The sequence below is a fragment of the Dipodomys merriami genome, unplaced genomic scaffold (assembly GCF_024711535.1).
Source record: "Dipodomys merriami isolate MVZ:Mamm:240054 unplaced genomic scaffold, mDipMer1.0.p SCAF_39, whole genome shotgun sequence".
Taxonomy (NCBI): Eukaryota; Metazoa; Chordata; class Mammalia; order Rodentia; family Heteromyidae; genus Dipodomys; species Dipodomys merriami.
The window spans coordinates 4,805,415-4,832,358 of NW_027205492.1; the positions used below are offsets into that span (position 1 = coordinate 4,805,415).

General features: G+C 41.4%; 2 protein-coding genes across 2 annotated transcripts; both read right to left on the reverse strand.

The window, feature by feature from the left end:
* Positions 1 to 925: 925 nt before the first annotated feature.
* Wfdc8 (WAP four-disulfide core domain 8) lies at positions 926 to 15,720 on the reverse strand. The gene is made up of 7 exons (XM_069989855.1): positions 15,561 to 15,720; positions 11,634 to 11,725; positions 9,060 to 9,200; positions 6,513 to 6,680; positions 3,379 to 3,519; positions 1,691 to 1,833; positions 926 to 1,220 (listed from the first exon to the last, which is right to left on the reverse strand). Exons 1-6 carry the CDS (start codon positions 15,686 to 15,688, stop codon positions 1,694 to 1,696), a joined length of 810 nt encoding a protein of 269 aa, XP_069845956.1. The 5' UTR covers positions 15,689 to 15,720; the 3' UTR covers positions 926 to 1,220; positions 1,691 to 1,693.
* A 4,472-nt stretch (positions 15,721 to 20,192) lies between these two features.
* On the reverse strand, positions 20,193 to 22,369 carry LOC138805219 (protein WFDC11-like). Its single transcript, XM_069989856.1, has 3 exons — positions 22,141 to 22,369; positions 21,408 to 21,557; positions 20,193 to 20,764 (listed from the first exon to the last, which is right to left on the reverse strand). Exons 1-3 carry the CDS (start codon positions 22,247 to 22,249, stop codon positions 20,751 to 20,753), a joined length of 273 nt encoding a protein of 90 aa, XP_069845957.1. The 5' UTR covers positions 22,250 to 22,369; the 3' UTR covers positions 20,193 to 20,750.
* Between the last annotated feature and the right edge of the window lie 4,575 nt (positions 22,370 to 26,944).

A 26,944-nucleotide genomic window follows, 5' to 3' on the forward strand; every position in this document is an offset into this window, starting at 1 on the left:
CCCCATTGTGATCACTGATTCTCTCCAAATTCTCTCATGTGATAGAAATGAGATGAACTCAGTCTTAACCTTTTGTGAGCAACTACATGGTCACAAAATTTAAGATCACAGACAAAGCCTTCTCAGGAATCTTATCCCATCAATTTCACACTCTCATTGAAGAAAGAGACTAGGGTATAGAATGTGAACCAATGTCTCATTCTACTTCTATATACTTCCAGACTCCACAGTAGACAGTGAAAATCTGGAATGTCCAGGTGGCAGGAGCCACTGACTAGAAGAATGAATTATGCAGTAATCAATGCCATGGCTTTGCATGTTTATTTGTTTGGTGTTAATGACTGCACCCAGAGCCTGGCACATACTCTGTCTCAGACCTTGTTGTCTTTACTTGCGTTCTTATTCCAGAGTTTCTACATAATAGAAGATGGTTTTTAAAAGGTCACTGAGGGAGAAAAAAGAAGAGTAGGATTTAGCATAATTTTCAGATTCTATGGGTATTTTTAAAATAAGAGGCTGGGCACTATGGCTCATGTCTATAATCCCAGCTACTTGAGAGGCAGACTTTGGGACGAACACAGTTCAAGTACAGCCTAGACAAAAAGTTAGAGAGATCCCCTTCTCAACCAATAAACTAAGAATGGTAGTGCACATAAGTTGTTCCAGACATACAGGAAGTGCAAACAGAGGGATCATGATCCTTGCCAGCTCCAGGCAAAAACCGGAGACCTCCTTCTGAAAACTCCATGTGTGTGGTAGGATGAAACACCAAGCATACCATCATCTGAAGTTTGCTGAGGCATTCATAAATCTCCCTTGTCAGTCTAATGAGCAGATCCCAAGCAACCAATTTATCTGAGCATCAGAAGGGGTCTTCTTTGAGTGGATCACATCTTTAGTTAAGAAGTCTTTCACCTCTGTGGTCTTTGCTATAAGAACTCCTTTTATTCTTCAATTTTATATTAGTAATATTTTCCCTCATTGACAGAGTTTCTCCCTTCGCCGATCCTTTCCTACCTCCCTCCATAACAAATTCCTGGTTCTTTTTATTTACAAGTCATACATGTAATCAATCAGAGGTTGCAAATGTTAACCTTCAAGTCAAAATCTTTGTTTCTGGCAGTTCAAGATAATGGATGTTGTAGTCCATCTGAATCTTCTGCATTCTTATTCTCATAACTTCTGGGGTTTCTTCAGAATGTGGTCTACATTATTTTACTCTGTGTAAGATGAAGAATAGTCTATTAAAATTACATTGTCAACATACAAGAGTTCTTGATGACTGCTGTTATCCTTCCAAATAAATCAATTGCTTGGGTAACAGATGTCAAAATCAGAATCAAACTGCTAATAGCCCTGGTAGTGTACATTTTTGAAAAGTAATAGTTTCAAAGCTGGATACCAGTGGCTTCCAACTTAGGCTGAGATCTGAGAACTGTGCTTTGAAGCTATCCCAGGCAGGAAAGTCTGTGAGGCTCTTATCTCCAATTAACTACCAAGAAGATAGAAGTGTAGCTGCAGTTCAAGTGGTAGAGTGCCAGCCTTGAGTGGAAAAAAAAGCTCAGGGGACAGTATCCGGGCCCTAATTCAAGCCCTATGTTCAAGTACCAGCAGGCACACAAAAAAAAGCGAGAGTTTTTAATTATGCTGCTCATAATTAATTATTTTGATGCTACTATTTCCCGCTTACCATTCAGTTTTTAGGCTCAAAGCACTTGAGGCCACAACGCGAACAGCATTTCTCCTCGAGTGGACAGTCGCTGTCCTGCAGGCATTTAGGTTTATCAATCTTGTTACACTCCGCCGGCTTACGTGGGCAAAAACCTGGTTTGACTTGATGGGATACAATAAGACACATTTGACACAAATTTGGAGGATATAGTTACCAACAGAAGAGTTCTTGTCCTTTGGAATGATGAAGTCTCAAAAGAGTCCCCACTTGCCCCCAAAGAAATAGTGGATACAGACAGCATCTAGAACTTCCTTTTCTCATAAACTGTTGAAATGGAGGAGCCCCCTGGAGGAAGGGCATTGCCCAAAGCCACACAGAAACATACAAGTTGAAGCCAGTTGATAACTTTTGCCTCTCTCCGCCATGCTATGCTGTGCCTCAAAGCAGTAACAATCCCCTGCACCACACACAGAAGTTTGTAGCTTCTGCTTTAGAAACAGAAAGAGTTGACACCCAGCTCAAAAGTATGTACTATTGGCCTTTTCCCTAGCGCACCTTACAGAACAGGAATTATTAGGAATATACCTAATGGTAAAATGGGTGTGGGTGTGGGGGTGGGGGTGTATCAGTGGACATTGCCACTGACTTGAGTTCAAGCCCCAATACTTTCACACATGCACACATACATATATATATATATATCTATATGAATTTTATGTAGCCATCAGAAAGAATGAAATAATAGTATTTACAAGGAAACGAATGGATCTGGAAAATATAATACTGAGTAAAGTCAGCCAGGTCCAAAAAAAATACATATCTTCCTTCATACATGGATTTTGGACCCAAAATTTAACCTCCCACATAAATACACTCAGGGACAGATGCACACACACAATTTATGCTAACTATAGTCTGGGCAGCAGTGGTACCATGGATTAAACCTTTGAACACCTAATGGACAGTTTAACAAAATGAATACAAGAAGTTGAAGCAAGTTTGAATAGGGAGGAGTCTTGGAGGGGAACAGATTAATGTAAAAGGGACAAGGAACAAATACAGTCCAAATACTCAATGTACACATGCAATAAACAAAGTGGGAACTGTGAAGTGAGTCTGTGGGAAGGGGGGAGGGCAGATGGGATAGGGGAGGATAATAGGAGTGTCTCTGACCGAGAAGCAGTGCACACATAAATGAACAGCTTAAATTATAACACCCTTGTACAACTATTTGAAGTTCCCAAGTTGTGTCAACAGTCAGTTTAAGAGACATCTGACACTATCTAACCAGATGTGGTTGCTCACACATATAATCCCACCACTTGGGAAACTGAAGCATGAAGATCATAAATTCCAGGCCAGACTGGGCTACATATAGAGACCCTGTCTTTAAAAACAGACATTCTCAGGGCTGGGAATGTGGCTTAGTGGCAGAGTGTTTGCCTAGCATGCATGAAGCCCTGAGTTCGATTCCTCAGTGCCACCTACAGAAAAGGCCTGAAGTGGGGCTGTGGCTCAAGTTGGTAGCATGCTAGCCTTGAGCAAAAGAAGCTCAGGGACAGTGCCCAGGCCCGGAGTTCAAGCTCCAGGATTGGCAAACAATAACAACAACAACACCCAGGGCTCCCCGCCCCACATTCCATGGGCTGCCGTGGCATTCTTGGCACACACCCAGTGGGTGCTGGAGTCATACTCATAGTCCTTACCGTTCCAGATCTTGGCACAAACAAAACCACACTTGGAGTCACAACACTTCTCCTTCTCAAGGCAGTCAAAGTCATTCTTACATGGGAGTGGACACTCCATTCGCGAGTTGTGAGGGAAGATTGGGCAGTGTCCTTTCTTGACTAAAATGAGAGCAGACGTGAACTCCTGCAACCCCCACTTCATCCCTCCATCCTTGAAACTACTTTTACTTCCTGTTCAAAGCTAACTTTTCTCTTCCTTTTTTCTTTCTTTCTTTCTTCCTTTCTTTATTTTTTTCTTTCTCCCTTCTTTCTTTCTTTCTTTCTTTCTTTCTTTCTCCCTTCTTTCTTTCTTTCTTTCTTTCTTTCTTTCTTTCTTTCTTTCTTTCTATCTTTTTTCCTTTCTTTCAGTCTAACTTTCTTTCTTTCTTGTGTGCTACTCCTGGCACTTGAACTCAGGGCCTGGGCACTACCCTAAGCTTTTCTACTCAAGGCTAACACTCTACCACTTGAGTCACAGCTTTACTTCCAGCTTTTTTGTGTGATTAATTGGAGATACAAGTCTTGACAATGCTAGATAGGAAATGTACTTACTCATGACCTTATTCATGTAATTATAACCCCTCTGTACAGTATCTTTACAATAAAAATATATACAATTTTTTTTAAAAGAGTCTCTTGGAGCTGGGAAGGTGGCTCAGTGGTAGAGCGCTTGCCTTGCATGCCTGAGGCCCTGGGTTTGATTCCTCAGCACCACATAAGCAAAAAGAAAAAAGCTGGAAGTGGTGCTGTGGCTCAAGTAGTAGAGCACTAGCCTTGAGCTGAAGAGGTGAGGGACAGCGCCCAGGCCCAGAGTTCAGGCCCCATGACCAGACTGAAAAAAAAAAAAAAAAAAGTCTCTTGAACTTTCCTACCTGAGCTGGTTCTGAACCTCCATCCTCAGATCTCAGCCTCTTGGGAAGCTAGGATCACAGGCATGAGTCAGCGGCATCCAGCCAAGGCTAATCTTTGTGAATGCAGCATCTCCTTTGTCCACTTCCTAGGGGGCTATGGAGGAACAAGGCATCTCACCACATCCTGAAATATTGTTGCTGATGCCTCAGCACGGAATCCCAGCCCTTCCTGTCACTTGCTAAGTGATTTCATGTTCACTACCACAAAGGAATGGTTAGTACCTATGGAAGTTTTCCACAAACCAGCTCAAACTCACCTCCATGGCCTCTTATTCCTGCTGGCCCTTAGAAAGAAGGACTGACATCTTGGCCACAGGATCATGATCCCCTAGAGTCTCCCACACATAGAAGCTTATAGTAGTACTAGCTTCATCCAGTTGGGTGCCATTCAGAGAAATTTATGGGATTAAAATTCTAGTTCTATCCCTGACCTGCTACTAGTCCTTGAGCAAGAAAGTTTACCTGTCTGACTCTGTTTCCTTATTTGAACCTGGCACTGGTGGCACATGCCTGTCATACTAGCTACTCAGGAGGTTGAGATCTGAGGATCGCAGTTCAAAGCCAGCCTAGGTAGGTAAGTCCATGAGACTCTTATCTCCAATTAACCATCAAAAATCCAGGAGAAATGGGGCTAGTGTTCAAGTGGTAGAGCACCAGTCTTGATCAAAAAACTTAAATCCTACTTTAGGATTTGTTTTTGTTGTTTTGTTTTGTTTGAGATAAGGTCTCCCCATGTAGCTTACCCTGGCCCTCAATTTGTGATCCTCCTACCACAGCCTCTTGCAGTGCTTTATCTTTTTATGCCTACTGTGTTTTTATTCTTCTTTTCCATTCTCTATGATATACCTGGAGTCCGTATCAGGGACATCATAGGTGAGTGAGAATACATTGAAATGTTGCGCAGATGAATGAAGAGCAAAGGATGGCTGAATCTGGTCATACTATCCAATGTACCCAGGTGAATGGAACCAAGTATCTTGAAGGGTACAGTGCTGCATTTTCAAGGTCCCTGTTCACCATTACCACGGTTACCATTTAGTGAGCCCACACCCTGGACAGCCACCCTGTCAAGCCTTGGTGTCTCTGATCACGTAGAATCCTGTCAACAATTCAGCAAGATGGTTCCCATGATCCCAACATTACAGAGTAGGGAACTGAGATGAAGAAACACAGTAAGCTGGAAAAGGAGGATTTTAATAACCCAGGAGCAGGAGGGACACTGTCCCCCAGCACTACACTGAAGAATGGACACATAGCCTTTCACCTTCCCCCCACCTACTTTCCACCGCCTTCACGGCACTGCAGAGCTTGCCCGTGCATGTGTCATGCGTGGGTGGGCTCTCAGCAGTCTCTGGACAGACTTGAGCTTGTGAGGAAGTACCACCCACCGAGGGCTGGTTCTCAGCTGGCCCCATTGGCCATTAATACTTTATTCATACTATCTCATTTTTTCTTGTAGGAGCGGTGGCTTTAAGGATAGAAACATTGTAGATGGAGAGGGCATAAAAGCAAGCTCTGGAAGAGCAGAATAAAGTTCCTGAATGAGAGTCAGGGGCAGTCATGGGCCTGAGAAGTGGAGAGTGGGCCACCCATTTGCTCAGAAGAGAAAAAAAATGATCAGGCGACTCTTGGGCATTGCGCTCTGTTACTGGGAGGCAATGAAGAGCCTTGGAAGTCCTGCGAGAGTTTACTTATTTGTAGGGAAGGGGAGCCTGGGTGCAGGAAAGGCATTAAGGTAGAAGCTATGGAGGGAAATCAGCTCATATGAATGTGAAATGACCTGGAGAAGGAAGGATCAGGTTTTATATCCCTGGCTCTTCTCCCCGCCCCGGCTCCCCACATTCTAAGGAAGCATCCCAGAGTGGTACTTCCATCCCTGGCCTGACTCCCAGAGGCCCCTTCTAGTCATTTTTATTTAAACGTTCAGTTCCCTGCCTTAAGATTCCCATTTGATCTCATTTTTCTTTTGGTCATGGTAAATCTATTATTAAGTACATGCTGTTATTATCCTCATATTATAGATAAGAAAACTGAAACTTACAAAGGCAGCTAGCTCACTAGCCCAACACCGCCCAACCAGTGAATTAACAGAGCTACCTCTTGAATCAAGGAAGATCAATCTCAATGATGAGTCTAAAACCATACTCATATACCATTTCTAGTTAAACCAGGCCCTCCTACTGCTAGTGATAAAGGTCTTACCAAGTAACTGGCAAGCATTCCTGCAATCTTCCTTGCTGAGGAAGTTGTTGGCATTCCCCATGCAGCCACCATAGGTAAACAATCTGCATTGATATTGTTTAAAGTCAAAATACCACCGACTCAAATTCTTCGCACAGCTTCCTGTGTTTAAAGGTTGCATGCAGGGTTCTGATGGCAAGAAACAAAAAGAGAAGAACATAAAAGTTAGTGATAAAAGACTCCCAAGCTTGGGCTGGGAAGGTGGCTCAGTGGTAGAGTGCTTGTCTTGCATGCATGAGGCCCTGGGTTCAATTCCTCAGCACCACATAAGCAAAAAGAAAAAAGCCAGAAGTGGTGCTGTGGCTCAAGTGGTAGAGCGCTAGCCTTGAGCTGAAGAGCTGAGGGACAGCGCCCAGGCCCAGAGTTCAGGCCCCATGACCGGACCCCCGCCCAAAAAAAAAAAAACAAAAAACAAACAAAAGACTTCCAAGCCTTTAGGCAAGTTCTGGTGGCTCACGCCTATAATCCTAGCTACTCAGGAATCCAAGATCTGAAGATCTTGGTTAGAACCAAGGCAAAGCAGGAAAGTCCCTATGACTCTTACCTCCAATAAGACACAGAAACAAAAGCTGAAAGTGGCTCAGGTGGTAGAGTTCTATCCTGGAGCAAAGAGAAGCTCAGGGACAGAGCTCAGGCTCTGAGTTCAAGCCCCAAGACTGGCACCCAAAAGAAAAAAAAAAAGGTTCCCGGATTCTTAGTCTTTGTCATAATTCACAATGCCATTGGCCAAGTCACAGAAAGAGCCACAGTCAAGAAAAGAAAAATAAGACATATGTTCTAGTCTTATCTATACAAGGAACACTTCTGAATTTCATTGGTAAATTTCACTGGTAAATCCCAGGCTAGCCTGGGATTTACTATGTCAAGCAGGCTGTCCTCAGACTCATGATCTTTCTGCCCCAGCCTCCCCAGTGCTGGGACTGCATGTGTATGCCATGGGTCTGATGTTATAAGCATCACTTGCTTTCTTACGAAGGGTATTATGAAGAGCATGGCAAAGTACTTTGGGGTTTATCTTTCTTCTCCGAGACTGAGTTTTGAGAGAACCAGACCTGACAACAGCTGTATCCACAGTGCTTAACAAAGTAGTTGGCACAATGGAAACAAAGACATAACCCCTCCTGTCCAAAAGCTGACCTGACATAGCTGAGAGCTACTATTTGCCTGTTGGACATAAAAGTTCTCATAGGACACCAGCATTGTTCAAGGCCACGCTACTGCTGTAATAAAGTGGGACAAAAATTAACCCTGAAACAATAAAATAGCAAACACCTCCTTCTACCGGCTAACACGAGTGACTTTCACCTTATTAACAATTACAGCTCTAGCCTCATTCTAGCTGCTCTTCCTACAGAGAACATTCAACTATTGAGCCAAAGAATTGCCCCATTCGGGCTGGGACTGTGGCTCAGTGATAGAGTTCTTGCCCAGCCTGCGTGAAGCCCTGGGTATGATTCTTCATTACCACATAAACAGAAGACGCTGGAAGTGGCACTGTGGCTCAAGTGGTAGAGTGTTAGCCTTGAGCAAAAGAACTCAGGGATAGTGGAGTTAAGTCCCAGGACTGATCAAAAAAAAAAAAAAAAAAGAAGTGCTCCATTTTCTGAAAATGCCTAATCCAAGGCAACCCCCCACCATTTCTGTGGATCCCCTCCAAATTATCCAACCCAGGCCCAAATACTACAATAAATTCCTACAGCAAGACTTCACAGTGGCCTACAGTGGAGCCTTGCACTGTAATGGGTTAAATTCAACGTGTCCACCTAAAAATGTGTTCCTCGTAGACTTTGCCCAAAGGTCACTGACAATAGATATTTGTGGAAGAAATAACTGAATAAATGAATCATTACGGAAGGCATAGTTTCCTATATATAATAGATGCAAAATACTAAGCAAGGGGAAAAAAACCTCCTTAAAGATCAAAGAGTAAAAAAATGATCCAACATCTCAGCTGAGTTTGATTTTTTTTTTTAAACCACAGTGCTAATGATAGTCTCCTGACGTGTCGTCATGAACATACAAAAGGTATTAGTTGGAGGCTGGGAAGATGCTCAGTGGTAGAGCGCTTGCCTTGCATGCCTGAGGCCCTGGGTTCGATTCCTTAGCACCACATAAGCAAAAAGAAAAAAGCCAGAAGTGGTGCTGTGACTCAAGTGGTAGAGCGCTAGCCTTCAGCTGCAGAGCTGAGGGACAGCACCTAGGCCCAGAGTTCAGGCCCCATGATTGGACCAAAAAAACAAAACAAAACAAACAAACAAACAAACAAAAAAGGTATTAGTTATTTGTGAATGAATGAATGTTGGACTAAAGAAGACCAACATCTGGCTGATTTTGCACCGGGTCATGACTCAGGATTTATACTTGAGGGTGGAGAATTAAATCAGAGAATGAGAAAAGCATGAAATCTGGCCTGTTTGTCTTGCTTTCCCTGGTTCTGGGTGGGTCGGTTGTGGATAAAGAAGTGGAAAGCCCCCAGAGCGACGTCGCCTTCAGTCCAGATGATATTACCCACAAACGGATCCATGCACTTTTTCCCACAGGCAAAAGGGCAGCACTTCAGGAAGGCTTTGCAGTTGTAATCTGTCTTGCACAGATCCACAATGCTCGTTCTACACTGGAACCTCTCTTGGGGGCACTGTCCTGCTTTCTCTGCAAGAAAGAAATGTTTGGACAAACACATACCTCGAGAACTTCGATTTTTCTCCCATGGCAAAGGCGAATAGATCATATCTCTCAACCCCATCATCCTGTACCTTCAATTCTCAGTTCTTATTCTGCAATATATTTAGGGCCCAAATCTGTTCCTTAACACTCTTGGCCTATCTAGATAGATCTGAACCAAGAAATCTGTGCTCAGATAGGACTAAAGGGAAAGTATCTTGGGTTTAATGTAGTGGTGTACTCCTATAAATTTAAGATTTAGGAGGCTGAGGCAAGAGGGTTGCAAGTAAAACCCTGTCTCAAAAACAAAACCCTTACCTTTGTGCCATTGCTGTATTCTAATGAAAAAGATAAGTCAACAACCTCTTGTCCCAAACAAAACTAAACAGAAATGTACCATAGACTCCAAGGCATGAAATAAGGTAGAGAACAAGACCCTGCCTTAAGTTGAGGAGTTCTTTTCTTGAAAGCTAGTATTTTATTTTATATTATTTTTTATTTTGCCAATCCTGGGGCTTGAACTCAGGGCCTGAGTGCTGTCCGTGAGCCTCTTTGTGCTCAAGACTAGTGCTCTACCACTTGAGTCACAGAGCCACTTCTGGTTTTTTCTGAGTAGTTTATTTGAGTTAAGAATGTCATGGAAGGGCTGGGAAGGTGGCTCAGTGGTAGAGTGCTTGCCTTGCATGCTTGAGGCCCTGGGTTCGATTCCTCAGCACCACATAAGCAAAAAGAAAAAAGCCGGAAGTGGCGCTGTGGCTCAAGTGGTAGAGTGCTAGCCTTGAGCTGAAGAGCTGAGGGACAGCGCCCAGGCCCATAATTCAGGCCCCACAACCAGACCCAAAAAAAAAAAAAAAAGAATCTCATGGAGTCTGTAATCCTAGCTACTCAGGAAGCTGAGATCTGAGAATAGCAGTTCAAAACCAGCCCGGGGAAAGAAAATCTGTGAGACTCTTATCTCCAATTAACCACCAGAAAACCAGAAGTGGCACTGTGGCTCAAGTAGTAAAGCACTCGCCTTGAGCTGTAGAGCTGAGGGACAATGCCCAGGCCCAGAGTTCAAACCCCAACAACCAACCAAAAGAGAAGATGAGGACGAAGATGGAGACAAAGACGGAGACGGAGACGAAGAAAATCATCTCATGGACTTTCCTGCCTTGGCTGGCTTCAAAGCACGATCCTCAGATCTCAGCCTCCTGAGAATCTAGATTACAATAGGTGTGAGCCACCAGTGAGCAGCAAAAAGCTAGTATTTTTAATCCTTAACTTCTCTGCCTCTAGCTACTTTGTCCAAAGGGGACTAAGTAGTAGTGGAAACATCATGGAAACAGAAATCAAGACTCAACATTGGTCCTTAACTTCTTTGTGATTGCAGTCTGAGTTTAACTGTGTAACTTTTGAGTTGCCTCTAAGAGTGGAGGAAATGGGGTAGAATCATATTTGCCAGACAGATCTGACTTAGCAGCCTAGCTCCAATATTAACCAGGTAGATAATCATGGGAACATATCTTCCTTCAACTGTGTTATAATTCTCTGTTCTTTGAAAAGAGAATAGTTCAGAAGAATGAATTGGATGCTATGACAAAGACAGTCTTAATTAGAACTCTCCTTGTAGCCTGGCCACGTGGTCATAGCCACTTACCTTATGTATAGTCTTTTCCCTAGTACACATACCCAGAGGGATTCCTGGGGACACTTTCAGAGTTCTGGTCTCTCCCAGCATTACTGGGCATCCACTTACAGGGAGATCTCATCTATTCCCACAATCTCAGCTCTGATTCCCACATTTTCTTCCAAACCTACCCTCTATTCCAAGCTAAAAAAAATAATCCTTATTTCCAACTGCCTGAGAAACAAAAAAAAAAAAAATTCAGGTATCTCATTATCCCTGTTTAAAAAAGAACTGTGTCACTCCTGGCCTAAATCAGACCTGCTTATACTCTGTTCCCAATCTTCACCTTTGGCACCAACGTTTTCCGTGTTGTTATGTTTTCAGTGTTGTTAAAATCCAGAGATTCATTCCCTTTTCTTCATGAACCCCAGCATGCTGTCCATCAAGGATTTTGATCAATTCTATCTCCTAAATCTCTCCCCAAATCAATCTTCTCTCCCTCTTTACTGTTACTTTATAGCGCCTGACCTCACCCCATCTCTCCTCTCAACTATTATACTATGGTTCTCACACATCTTGTCTCTCAGGCTCATTCCCAGTGACTTATCAATATTAAAACAATAAACCGGGAAACTGATAAGTAGTTGGGAGGGACAAGCAAGGGGGAAATGGTGAACAAGGGTAGTTTTCTGTGTCTTTGAATCCAACCAGCAGCAGAGGCCTCAAACAGCACCAGCCCCTGCCTCGTGTCTACGTCTCTGTTCTCAAGACAGCCTCCCGAAACAGAAAGGCCAGAGCCTTTTGGAACCTACGTTGGATTTTGTTTCTCTGTGATGCTGACGTCTGCTCCAAAGAGAGGGAGAAAAGCAGCAGGAGAGCTCTGTTCCTCCAGGAAAAGGCGGAGCTGTGGAGAGGGAGAGAACAAGATGGGGCAGGGGAACACACAATCCAGAGAAGGAATATAGCATGTGCAGAAGAGCCTTCCAGATTTGTAGGCACATTCTAGTTACCACAAATGAGGAAAACCATGCAACCTGTGTTACTTGAGCTCTAGCTTACTTTGCTTCCTATAATTTTCTCCAAGTCTTTCTACTTCCTTAAGAATGGTGCAATATCATTCTTTCTGATGGATAAGTAGAATTCCATTGTGTCTATATAACTACATTTTCTTGATCCATTCATCCATCTGAGTTGATTCCATAGCTTGGCTATGGTAAACAATGCTATGGTGAACACGGTTATGCTGGTGGTTAGCTTGTATCTGGAAGGTTAAGGTTGGGGGCGGTCACAGAAAAGGTAGAACAAAGGGTGAAAAAATACAACAGTGGTACTCACTAGGCACTATGTGGAAAATGAACTGTACATCTTGTGGGTGGGATGGGAGGGAAAAACTGAGAGAGAGCGAGGGAAGAGGAGACAGACAATGGTTCAAAAAGAATTACCTGATTCATTACCTCATTACCTGATTCATGTAAATGTAACCCCTCTGTATATCAACTCTACAATAACAATAAAAATAACAATACTTTTTTTTTTTCAAAAAACAAAGAGCTTTCCAGAGGATTCTCCCAAGTCCTGTTACTTCATGAATGAGAAAACTGAGATCTAGAGGAAGGAAGGGGTTTGTCTAAGGTTGAGTGACAGGTGGAGGAAAGGTATTACCAGGCTTCCCCAGGGGCTTTATACTCTGTCTTGGCTCTCTGTTTGCCTTCTGAAACACTCGCCCATTACTGCACTCTGGACTAAGCGACCATACTTGAATGATAACAGGGGTTTGTTTGGAACCAGGGCAGGGTTATTTTGCTTGCAATCATTCCTGGGGCAATCCCAGCTGCTAATGTATACCTTTCCAGTGCTTTACTGATGAAACAGATCCTATTAGTTTTTCTCTGGAGGTCCCACATAGACCATATCAGCTCTTGGTTTCCTGAGAAGCAAATAGGATCACGGATGAATGGCCTTGAGTTAACAAAGTCATTTCCATATTGTAAGACTCTTAGTGAATGTATCCATAAGTGCCTATTACCCTTTAACTATTGAGTCTACAGTCAGAGATGGTATATGTCATTACTTCAGTTCCCCTAAAAGATTAAAGGTCCTACAGTACTTTAAATTTATTTGATCAGGCCAGCCTTTTGGCTTAAAATTTAACATAGTTATGTCTATTAACTGGAGTCTTGAAAATTAGTTGATTGAATTAGCCTATGGCCTAAAACAATAATCAGAAAGTCTTAGTAGAAATCAGAGTTTCTGGGATGGGCATGGAGGAAGAAATACAGAAAATAAAGGATGTTCAGTTATAATTTTGCTTATGGATTTCCTAATGCAATGCAAGTGACAGTTATACTAAAATTATTTGTTGTTTAGTTGACATTCCAATTTAGCTCTTCATCATGTATTATCTTTGTCAGTCCTGTGGCTTGAACTCAGGACCTGGACACTGTCCCTGAGTTTCTCTTGTTCAAGGCTAGCACTTTACCATTTATTTGGGCCACAGCACCACTTCTATTTTTTTCTGTTTATGTGGTACTGAGGAATTGAACCCAAGGCTTCATGCATGCTAGGCAAGCATTCTACCACTAAGCCACATTCCCAGCCCTAGTCATGTATTTTATATTTGATAAATCTAATAACTTTAGCACAGACTGATCTGTTTTGGTAGGAGGGAAGTTTAATTGGGCAAGATCCTATAAGACACGGGTGCACAGGGGGCAAATACATATGATCTAGCAATCTCATTACTGGATATGTAGCCAAAGGCAATGAAATTGTTGCATTGAAGAGATACCTGTATCCATGTTTATTGTGGCAGCATTTGCAAAGCCAAGTTATGAAATCAAAAGTCCATGGGTAGAAGAATGGCTTTTTAAAAAATGGGAATATATGTATAACCAAATATTATTCAGACATAAAAAAGTATAAAATACTGTCATTTATGGCAACACAGCTGCAACTGAAGGATATTATGTTAAGTAGAGTAATCCAAACACAGAAAGGCAAATAGTACATGTACTTTTTCATTTGTGGAAGCTTAAAAAGTTGATCTCATGAAAATGCAGAGTGGAACAATGGTCAGTAGAGACAGGAAAGGGCAAAAGGGAAGGAGACTAGAAGAAAAGGGGATAATGAGACCAAATTACAGTTGGAGGAAAAGTGACTCTAATATTGTAAGTTAACTACTGTCTGAAATCAATTCTGCATTTCAAATAACAACCAAGGAAGAGTTTACAAGATTGTAACACATAGATATAATAATATTAAAAGTGATGGAAATGCTGTTTGCCCTGATTGCATCATTATACTTTATATAAATATACCAAATTATAATGCTATACTACATAAAGATTCTATTTGTTAATATAAAAATAAATACTAATTTGAAAAGGTGTTATTCACCATGATAAAGTAGGACTTTTGCCCTGGATACAAAGGTGGTTCATATTAAGCACACCAATAAGTATGACAGACAATATTAACAGAATTAGCTGGGCACCAATGACTCACCCCTGTAATACTATCTACTCAGGAGGCTGAGATCTGAGGATTGGGGCTCAAAGCCAGCCCGGGCAAAAAGTTAATGAGACTCTCATCTCCAATAAGCCACCAGAAAACTGGAAATGGTTCTGTAGCTCAAGTGGTAGAGTGTTCGCCTTGAGCTGAAGAGCTGAGAGACAGCACCCAAGCCCAGAGTTCAAGCCCCATGACCAATCCCCACCCCTCCCCCCAAAAAACTAACAGAATGATGGACAAAAAAGCCCATAAGATCATCTCAACAGATGGAGAAAAGGCATTTTACAAAATTCAATACCTTTTCATGATTAAAAAAAAAATCTCTGCATGGAGGACTGAGACAGTCATGTCCGACTGAACTCCTTTTGGCATTAATACTTTTTATACTTTGTTCCTTGCTTGTATATGTTTTCCGTAATACACATGTTAAATAAAGGTTTTTTTTAAACTCAATGAATTAGATTTAGAAGGAATTACCTCAAGACAATTAAAGGTCTTATCTCAACTTATAGCTAACATTATACCCATAAGAGAAAAAAATGTAAGCTTTTCCTCACTGATTAGTAAAAGAAAAAGATGCCCATTCTCATCCTTATTTTATGCCAGTTCAAGAGCTTGAACTCTGGGTCAGTTACTGTCCCTGAGCTTTTTTGCTCAAGGCTAGTTCTCTGCCACTTGAGACACAGCTCCATTTCTGGCTTTTTGGTCTCATTCATTTTCTTTTAGTTCATTTCAATAAATGTTATCTTATATGATCAGAGGCACATAGACATTGTGCCTTCATTTATTTCCTTAGCATGAAAGTCCTGTGTCAATTAGGCATAAATAAATAATTGAATAAATAAATGAGTTCTTTAAGAAAGAACGAAATAACCAGTTTGTTGATGTAATCCTTACATAGAAAGCCTTAAAGATTACTTCAAAAGCCTGTTAGAACTAATAGATGAATTCAGTAAAGTTACAGGATACAAAATCAACATGAATAAATCAGCTGCATTTCTACACTTTAAAAAATAATCTGTAAAAGAAAATTTTAAAAACTAATTTAATTAGCATTAAAATATATCCGTCAGCAACTATAACCAAGGTAGTAAAAAAATCTATACAATAAAAACTGTCAAACACTGATGAAAAGCATTGAAGAAGATTCAAGTAAATGGAAGGATATCCCATGTTCATGGATTGAAAGACTTCATATTGTTCAAATATCCATACTACCAGCAACCTACCATTTTCCCCAGCTTTTCCAAATGACAGTGGTTGCTCTTGGTAGCAAACCGAGGAGCATTTTGTGACTGAAAGGTCTAAATATGGCCAGGAAAGGGAAAGCCAGTGTCAACTTCCAGGTTCCAACCATGAAGAACTACAGGCAGGACCCTACTCTCACTCTAGTACCACCCACTTTGGCTCTCATGCAGGAAGCACCCAGCTTTCTACCCTGTTTCCACGGCTGAGAGCTTGTTCACACCCCTCTTCATCCCAGGGACATGGTACATTTCACTGCATGGCCAGTTAACCAGGAATGTGCCTGTAGCCTGGGCAGAAGACCATGAGGAGAACAGCTAGCTCTATAAGTCTCTCTAGTATACCTTGCCCTAAGCTCAAGTAGAGTAAGTAAACAAGCTTCCTCCAGAGCTCTTTGTTTCCAAATGACTCCTACTTTGCTGCGTACCCTCATATTGAAGCAAGGAAGTAGGTAAACGTCCGGTGTGAAGTATTCCACACACATTTCCATAACATGTTCCTCAATCACCTTAAATCTTCCAAAAATTTTCCCCTTTTAACCTTTCAGTGATTGAGAAAAGACTGTCAAGAACTCTCAACATGACCAGAGATGAATTTTAAAATTCTGTGTTCTGGGGCACCAAGGACTATCACTATAAGGAAACTGAGTCACGAGGGTATCAGAACAAAGATAGGGCAGAAAGTGAACTCAGACCAAGAGGCGTTGGAATGAAGCCTGGGAAGGGTAGCCAAGTCTCCTTCAGCATAGAGAATATCATCCCTACAACTAGGGATCTTTAAATATTAGGCAGAACAGTGAAGTGGAGGGGGGCAGATGGAAATGGGGTGAGATGGAGACAGGATGGATGAGCAATGCTATTTTGACTGAAGAGTCTCAAGGTCTCAATAGCCTCTGTGTTCATCAGGGGCATTGGCATCTAAGGGGCCTTGGTCTCAGACTCTCTCCCAAGACCACTGGTGGTACATTGTTCAAGGGGACGGGGAGGGAAGATGATTCTTCAGTGAGTTCAGCAGCAAGGACAGTTCTAAGCTACAGCTGTCAGGTGGCAGCAGGGGGGGGTGGGGAAGGGCAAGGGGAGGGTGGAGCTTTAGGTTAAGTCCTTTTTTCCATCAATACATAAGATTTGTTGGTCCCAAATTTCCAGGGAGCTGTCAATAGTGACACTGCATTCATGCTCAGCTTTGAGTTTATCCAAGACCCAGGCATACTTGAAAGAAAGCTTTCCCATCTCAGTAGCTCCTTTAAGTTTTCAATGGTTTTTGTTATTGTTGTTGATGATGATGATGATCTCACTACATTTGTAGACTGGACAGCCAGTAATGGTAGATTTGCTTGAATCTACATGTCCAATAACCAAAATGTTAGTATGAGCCTTTTCCTTTTCCATTTTTGGTTTCCGCTTAGTGGTGGTTTTCATCACAACTGTTCTGATGGCAAACCTGGTATGCAAATGAACCCTTCAGATATCCTTTGATCTTTATTTAGCATGTGCTTTGATCTATGAGATTCTAGAACTTATGTAACCAATACTAGCCATAGTTTTCCTTTAGGATTTTTGCATTTCTTGCTTAAGAAGTTCTCTCCAATGCTAAAAAGATGAAATTTTCCTCCTACCTTTTCCTTTTTTAGGAGCAAGAGGGGATATGATTGGTATTTGAACTCAGGGCCTATCACTCAGGCCATACCTCTAGCCCTTCCTATCTTTCTTCTAAGTTGTGTCATTTTTCACCTAACATAAAGAACAGAGAGTTCTGGAAATGGAGTAGATGTACTTGTCACTATTTTTCCCCCTTAGCAAAACCAGAACCTCCAGACTGTTGTGTTAGTTAACTTTCTGTAACGTGCAAACAAAATACTTCACTGGAGCAAACACCTCAAATGGAAGAATTACTTATTTTCTGCTCATGGTTTCCAAGGTTTTCATGGTTTCTATAGTCCTCGGCTCTGTTGATGCAGATCTCAGCCTCCTAAGTAGCTAGGATTATAGGCGTGTGTCACCAACGCCGGGCACGTTTCTTCTTTTTTAATCCAAAAATTTTAAATAATTTTATTGAGATTCATTACATAAATTTCACAATATTGTGGGATAGTGATACTTAGTTAAAGTCACAAACATTTTAACCTTCACAATTGTCATTATCGTGGTCTATAAAGTTTGTGAATTCTATGAGCTTTGACAACACAACTACTTCTTCTGCTTCGGGTGATATGTACAACTCTTTCCGTTTGTTTAGTGTCAGCTGTTCCCTCTTTCCCTCTCATTCCCTCCCTCCCATCGCTGCCCTTGAGTTGCTTAGTTCGTTTTCATCAATGTCCAGTGCAGCTGGTGGGTAATCCAAATGGTTTTTATTGCTATGAGGTCAGGTTGATTATCTGTTATTTCTGATTCCCACGTTTACTGAATCATTAAGAGTCATTGGTTTCACAATGTTCAAGAGGAAGTGTACTCATTACCTCACTCATGTAACTGTAACCCTCTGTATAGTATCTTTACAATTAAAAAAAAAAAAGAGTCATTGGTTTCATTAGAGTATTCCAGAACCAAATTTGGGCTTTGTTAATTTTGTGTTTATTCCTACTTATTACTTTCAGTTCTAATCTTAGTCTTTCTATTTTATTTAACATTACTTCTCTAATTTTTTAGATAAAAGGTAAAACCATTTATTCGGGGGGATTTATTCTCTTTAAAAGTACATATTAGTAAGGCTAGAGCTCTTACTCTAGTTTTAGATGTTATCCATTGTTTTTGTGAGTTTGGGTTGGTTAGTTGATTTTGAGATAGAGTCTTGCCATGTAACCCAGGTGGACCTTGAGCTCACTTATATTGCCCACGTTAGCCTTGAACTCATGATTCTCCTGCTTCTACTTCTCCAGCAATGGAATTATGTACATGTGCCCCTAAGCCTGCCTTATATCCACATGTTTTTTAAGTCCCAGTTTTATTTTTCACTTAAAAATATTTCCCTTATAATTTCATCTTTGATCTGTGATTTCTTCGTGTTTATTTTTTTTTGGGGGGGGGGTCGTGGGGCCTGAACTCTGGGCCTGGGCCCTGTCCCTCAGCTCTTCAGCTAAAGGCTAGCGCTCTACCACTTGAGCCACAGTGCCACTTCCAGCTTTTTTCTTTTTGCTTATGTGGTGCTGAGGAATCGAACCCAGGGTCTCAGGCATGCACGGCAAGCGCTCTACCACTGAGCCACCTTCCCAGCCCCACAGTGTTTTAATTTCTAATCACACAAAATTTTTTCTAGCTATTTTATTTCTAGCTTAATTATACTGCAATTTAAATCTATTGACAACTGTTGATATACTTTTTAAATGTCTCATTTTAAAAGTATGTATACTTTACAGTACTTCTGAATACTTTCTACCCATGTTGATAAGTCACCGTTTTATTTGTGTTGTGAATTCTGCTCTATGATTGCTGATTTTTTTTTTGTCTTCTTATTCTGTGACTGAAATTGCTTAACTTTGGTCAAACTTCTATGTCGGTTTACTTTGGACCAATCCTTCCAGTAAAAGCAAAGTAAGACCCCTGGAGGATCTCAGCCCATGCCTTTAAAGATCAATCTCCTGCCACTTTTGAAGCTTCCAGAAAAGACTAACTCCAGGCTGTGAAGCAAGACAACCGGAAACAAAGGCTCTGGGTGTACCTTTGTGTACCCAGGGGGCAAATGAGAGGTCATTTCTACTCCAGTGCCCTAACCATTTATTCTCCAAGGCCATGTTAGCACTCTTTCTGCCCAGTGCTCCTCCATAATACTCTTCCCCACCCAAATCTGTATTTTAAACCTATCTCTGACCCCTGAGATACACATATTTCAGACAACTCAAACACTACTGTACATACATGGTTAGAGAAAAGGCTCTGTTTGTTCACTCAGTGTGCCGAGTGAATTTGGGGAAGTTCAACTACCAATCTGTGTCTATTCATTCTCTCCTTTGCTATTTTTAGCAAAACCATATTCTAGCACTATAATGAATTATTTTGCTTAGCACATCAGCATGTACTACAATCTAGAGCTTAGATCCAAGTTTATGATCAATCTTATCAGTGGCTTCAATTATTGTTGTGTAGTGGGATAGGGTATCATCCTTTCATTACATTCAGATTGGCCTTTTCCTTCCCTCATTTTATGTATAATCCCACCAGGGAAGAAGAAATCATTTTCACCCTGAGGTATAGCAATTCCTTCTCATCTTTCAGGGTAGGACCAAGTATGTCTTGTTCCAGGAAAACCACTCTGATGTGCAGCCCATCTAACCATCCCCTCCTTCTTCATACATCAAGGTATTATCTGTATCCTTTGTCCCTTCTCCTCGTGCCCCTCCCTGGCTTCCATTTGTTTGGATCATATGAATTAACTCTTCCTTGGTCTCTGTACCAGCAAGATAAACAGTGATAAACTCTCGAGTGTGAAGTAGCTTTTGCCCATAATCTGGGTGTTTTATAGCCCTCTGAAGGGTGTTTGTTCTTCCCACAATACTTACATAGAAAAGACTCTGCTAAATCCCAAATAACTGAATAAAGACAGTAATACATTAGTCATTGCTGAGCAAAGGACATGGTGAAAGAGGCCATGCCATCTCCTTCCATGATAGACCATGGGTGCTATTAGCTTTATGCAAGATTTTATTTCCAGACATTAGTTACAATAAGAAGTAGCTTGTGGGGGACCTACTTGGATGACAAGTCTGACGTTATGTGAAAAAAACTAAATCCAGATATGGGGAAACACAGAGAGATCATAGCTTCTATCACCAAAAGAACATACCATATCATATATAGGACATTAATTAAGTCCTTGGCTTTAAAAAAGACCAAACCTCTGAAAGCTAGGAAGGTAGAGAGATCCAAACTAGGAGGAAGGGAGGCTGAAAACAAATAGTTGGGGCAGCAAATAGTTCTGAGACCAAGAAACAAGAAATGGAAACCCTTGATTACATATTTGGCAAGGACCTAAGACTATGACTGTGATAGCTAAAAGAAGAGGAGAGAGAGGAAAGAGAGACATTGTCCTGGGTACATGTCTCCAACTCCCAACTCCCACCTAGGGCAAAAAGATGGTTCCACAGGAAGTCATGTAATGGTTTTCCCAAACATTCCATGTGTCCTCCAGCTCTCATTGCGGGGTTAAGGTCCAGCGCTGAGCATGATGTTGCTGATTTTATGTTATTTGTCTTTCTCTGGAAAAAGAAAAGGGATAGGGATTTAGTCACAGAGAGGGCTTTTAAACCAGGCTCCCTACATTTGGGGGATAATTTCTGTGGCTTAAAGATGACCACACAATGCAGCGGCATGAACTCATCATCCCAGCTGCTCAGGAGGATGAGATCAGGAGGCTGAAAAGGAACTGACAGTGGTGACCAGCCAACTGGACAAAAAAGTTCTCACAGCCCCATCTCTACAGGAAAAAACCAGGTGTAGCATCTAGCTGTCATGCCAGCTAGACCAGAAAGTGTAAATAGAATGGTGTTCCAGGCCAGTCCAAGCAAAGAACAAGACCCTATGAAAGAAAGCAAGGAAGGAAAGAAGGAAGAAAGGAAGGAAGGGAGAAAGGAAGGAAGGAAGGAAGGAGTAAAATGGACTGGTAGAAGTGGTAGAGCTCCTCTCTAGCAAGTACAAACCCTGAGTTTAAACTTTAGCACCTCCAGAGAGAGATAGAGAAAGTTCTGTGAATACATCCAAGAAGCACAGGTGGGAGGGGATGTCAGGCCTCCTAAGGTTTGATTGACTTGGGTGGGGGTAGGGGTGGAGAGTGAAGACTCTGGCTAGTCCACAGTCTTTCCACGCTGGATGAAGAGGGGAAAGTTGCTTTTCAGATCCTACCAAATTCTTTGCGGGGCATACAGACACTTCCACAGTAGGAATGGCAGCAATAATGCTCGCCGGCACAGTGCTCATGCTTCATGCAGTTGGGCTTGCATTGATCCTGCGTGGGTCTCTTCCTGCAGGGCTCCAGTATGGGCCCACTGATAACTGGAACAGAAGGTGTACACACAGCAGCCCTCAAAAGACCATTTCTGTTATCAGGTCCTCCCTTGCCCACATACCCACTCCACATAGCTCCCCCCTTCCTCTCCCAGCCCAAGGACCTAGTGGTCTCTTTGGTTCTTGAGAGTAAAGATCCACTCCCCATAACTCTGATAATAAAATCACCTCACTTTAAATCCCCAGAACTTAAATCCAATTCCCAGAACCAAGAGTCCTGAGAGATCTCATCCCTCACCCTTATTTTACAAGGAAAATACCCAGATAATTCTCACCGAGTAGTTGTCAGCTGACTAGCCTTCTGACAGTGGCCCAAGCATACATAAATAAAAGCATTGTTCTACTCATAACATCCGGAGGTGCTCAAAAGTTGAGCTCTAACCATTTCGTTTCTCCTGCACATCCTAACCTTACAAAGGAACCAATAAAGGTTTTTGCATCGTTTGTTTTTGTTATTGTTGTCTTATAGCTAGCCTCTGGCTCCGCTTTACAATCAAACTACCCACCCCCCCAAAAAAGTCCTTTTAGTTTCTATTCATGATTCATTTGAAAGCCCAGGCAAAATACCTACGGTACTCAGGGATGTCAAGGTCAAAAAAAGTTCTCCCTTTCCAATTTCCGCCCACAGGGACAATCAAGAAGCAGAGGAATAACAGCCATTGCAGAACCAACCACTTCATGATTTTGATTCTGGAAGCTGAGTTGTAAAGGCAGCAGGAGACTCAGGACTTTACCAGTCCCCTGATAAGGGTAGAAAGAGAGTCTGGGTGGGGAGCTGGGAGCTCATGACTGGCTGGCCACTGCTTTATCTGGTTTCGCATCGTCTCCTTCTCAGTCTGCCACACTCGGAAGGACATTGTCTTCTCATGAAATGCTTTCCCTCGCTTGCATTTCACGCTCCTCTCCTTAGAGGAATGCAGGTTTGCTCCCACCATTTCCTTGTACCTTAGGAGTTTGAAAAGCCAGAAAAGTACAAAGTGATCAAGTGTAAGTTATTCATTACCGAGCCATAACAACTGTTGATACTTTTGTGGATGGGATTTCAATCTTTCTACTCTATCAGTATATTGATTTTCTACATTTATATCTACTATTACCCTGGGCAATCTACATTTATATATATGTATGTTTTTCAATATTGGTATCCAATTGCATGTACTGTTTCTGATATTTTTAAAAATTTAAGCAAATATTTTGGACATCATGTATTTTCCATAATTTTGGGGCAAGTACCACATATTGTCCTTGACCATACCACTTATCCTGAGTGAGGTCTCACAAAATTAACATATTCATGTAAACATCACTGTGATTAAGACAGAGAAGACCAGTACTTGATGCGTACCTCAGTGATAAAGAACTTGTACACACAAGGTCCTAGGTTAGATCCCCAGCACTGCAATGGATGAAATAAAGTTGAATACAGTTTCAGTATGGCTAGTGCAACCTAACTAGCTTAGTGCTGAATTCATGAAAAGAACTGCATACTATTCTTCTATTATCCCAACAGACAGAAATCAGTAGTCTAAATTTTATTTCCACAACTAGATCTGCATGTTTCAAACTGTCTATAAGAGGAAGAATTAATGTAGTATATAGTATTTTGCATCTGGCTTCTTTTCTCCTTGTGTTTGAAGATTTTGTCTATATTGTGAATTTTGTCTATTACTGCATAATATTTCACTGGTTTGGTACAATATACTTTGTTCATTCTGCTTTTGATAGATATTTGGGTTATTCTGAAGTAGAATGTTTTTTTAAAAAAAAAAACATTTCTATGGGGCTAGGAAGGTGGCTCAGTGGTAGAGTGCTTGCCTTGAATGCATGAGGTCCTGAGTTCGATTCCTTAGCACCACATAAGCAGAAAAAGGCAGAAGTGGCACTATGGTTCAAGTGGTAGAGCACTAGCCTTGACTAGCCTTGAGCTGAAGAGCTGAGGGACAGCACCCAGGCCCAGAGTTCAGGCCCACGGCCAACTAAAAAAAAAAAAAAAAAACACCCAAAAAGCAAAAAACACATTTCTATGAGTATATTGTTAGTGCCAGTCCTAGGGATTGAACTCAGAGCCAGGGTACTATCACTGAACTGTTTTGTTGAAGATTAGTGCTCTACAACTGGAGCCACAGCTCTACTTTTAGCTCTTTATTTCTGGTCCTGGGGCTTGAACTCAGGGCCTGGGCACTATCCCTGAGCCTCTTTCTGTTCAAGGCTAGCACTCTACCACAGCCACTTCTGGCTTTTTTGAGTAGTTTATCAGAGATAAGAGCCTCATGGGGACTTTTCTGCCCGGGCTGGCTTTAAACTGTGATCCTCAGGTCTCAGCCTCCTGAGTAGCTAGGATTACAGGCATGAGCCACCAGCACCTGGCTTGCTTCCAGCTTTTTGGTGAGATGAGAGTCTCAAGTACTTTTCTTTCTCAGGCAGACATTGAACCATAATCCTCAGATCTTGGCCTCCTGAGTAGCTAGGATTATAGACAGGAGCCAACAGTGCCTAATTCTGTGATTATTTTTACATAAGACATTGAGCATGTATGGACAGTCAGCTCTCTGTGAGCTATATAGCTATGGTTTCAACCAATCATGAGTCAAAAATACATATTTCCAGTTCTTGTTTCCAGTTCTTTTCAGACTCAAAGTTACTGGCTGAAGTCACACACCTCTAGTTATAGGTGGATCTCTTCGCTGGCAGAATTCATTACCTCTTGCAATGGTGCAAAATCAATTCCTATATTATTTAGCTTTATTCCTAACTTTAAAAGTTATGGGGTAAGCTACACCAGTATTCAAAGCTTAATCAACAAAACACTTAGTTATTAACTAACCCCTACAAAGGGAGGGGAACAGAAAAAACAAAATGTTTAACTAGGAATACAGGTTGACCCATTGTAACAATGAGATGTACAAGACACTATGTTGAATATGAATTTACAACTTCAGTCGGAGGAGGAAGAAGGAGGTAGTTGTGGAGGTAGTAGGGAAGGGATGATAGGGGAAAAACAAAGGAGGAGGCAACAATGCTCGATAGGAAATGTACTCATTACCTTGCTCACGTAACTGTAATCCCTCTGTACAGTATTTTTACAATAAAAACATACAAAAATGAATATAAAAAAGAAAACTATAAAACCTTGGGGAAAAAACTGAAGAAGACACCAGAAAATGTAAAGACCTCCCATGCTAATAGATTCATAAAATTATTAAGAAAATGGTCATACTACCAAAAGTAATCTACAGATCCAATGCACTACCCCAAATCCCAATGTCTATCATCACAGAAATAAAAAAAAATCAAGCCAAAATTTCATATGGAACCATAAAAGACACCAGATAGAAAAGGGAATTCTGAGTAAAAGGGTATTATAATACTAGACCAAATAGCCAAATTATACTACAGAGCCACAGTAACCTGACAACTTCAAACTGGCACAAAAACAGACACAAAGACAATAAAACAGGATAGAAGACCCAGTAATAAAATCAGCCATCCTATCTTTTTAATAAAAAGAGGCAAAAACATATGCCAGAAAACAGACAGGCTCTTCAACAAATTGCACCCAGGAAACTGGTTTTCAACTTGCAAAAGACTGAAATTTGACCCCATCTCTCACTCTGTACAAAAATCAACTCCAAGCTGGGCACCAGTGGCTCAGACCTATAATTCTAGCTACTCAGGAGGCTGAGATCTGAGGATAGAGATTCAAAGCCAGCCTGGGCAGGAAAGTCCATGACTCTTATCTCCAATTAACCACTAGAAAACCGGCTCAACCATATGCCTGAGTCAAGCAGAAAAGGTCAGATAAGTCGATGTTAGAGAAATGAACCCCAAGATAAGTATTCAAATGTTTTTTTCTTTCATGCTATTGTTTCTAACATATTTATAAGATTATTTCTTTGTTGCTTTGTATGTCCCTCCCCCATGGTATAACCCCTGCTTTCACTGTATTTGATGTTGGTATAATTTGTGGAAGGGAAGGGAAAAAACAAATCGTTTAATTAGGGATATAGGTGGACCCATTGCAACAATGAGCTGTACAAGTCGTTATGTTGAAAAATGAAGTTTACAACTTTGGTGCGGGGGGCAGGGAAGGGAAGAGAGGATTGGGTGGGGGGGTGGGGGGATGGAAAGGGATAGGAAGGGGAAACAAAGGAGGAGGCAACAATGCTTGATAAGAAATGTACTCATTATCTTGCCCATGTAATTGTAACCCCTCCGTACGCTATTTTCACAATAAAAAAAAAAAAGAAAAAGAAAACCGGCTCAAGTGGTAGAGCATTTGCATTGAGCTGAAGAACTGAGGGGCAGTGCCCTAGCCCAGAGTTCAAGCCCCACAACCTACACACACACACACACACACACACACACACACACACACACACACACACACACACACACACACACACACACACATACACACATCGACTCCAAATAGATCAAAGAACTTAGAAAGCCTTGAAACATTAAATCCACTACAAAAAAATAAATCTGTAAAACTCTGGAAGTTGTAGGCACAGTTAATTGTTTTCTGAATAGGATTCCAATTACTAAGAAACAATAGGACTACATCAAATTAATGTTTCTGCACAGAAAAAGAAAAGATTACCAGAACTAAGAGAATGTCTACCCCCAAGAAATGGAAGAAAATCTTTGCCAGCTATTCAACTCACAAAAGGATCAATATCCCGGATATACAAAGAACTTGAAAAAGTAAACAGCAAACAAACAATTCAATTAACAAAATGGGCAAGTGAATTAAACAGATAGTTCTCAGAAAAAAGAAATACAAATGACTAAATAGAGGCATGAAGAAATGTTTAGCCATAAAAATGCAAATCATAACAACACTAAGATTTCCTCTCACCTGAGGGCATTTTACTGCATCTCTGAACCACTGTCCCTTCCTGTACATCTGAACTTGAAGCCACTAGCCAGTATGTTGTTGGGCCCTAGCCTTTGTCTTACCTTGATCTTTGCTGTGTCATACTATAAAGCCTTTTCTTGTCAGGGACTGGTGGCTCACGCCTGTAATCCTAGCTACTCAGGAGGCTGACATCTGAGGACTGTGTTTTGAAGCCAGCTTGGGCAGGAAAGTCTGTGAAACTCTCATCTCCAATTATCACCAAAAATCCAGAAGTGGAGCTATGGGTTAAGTGGTAGAGCATTAGCCTTGAGCACAAAAGCTCAGGGACAGCACCTACACCTTGAGTTCAAACCCCAGAACCAGCATTTAAAAAAAAAAAAAAAAGCCTTTTCTTGTTCTATAATGTTTTGTCTACAATATTCTAACTCATCAATATAAGTGAGAATATTCTGTCCTCTTTTCCAGGACGAGACACCAGACTTGATATATGGATAGTGCTCTATAATAGCCTCAT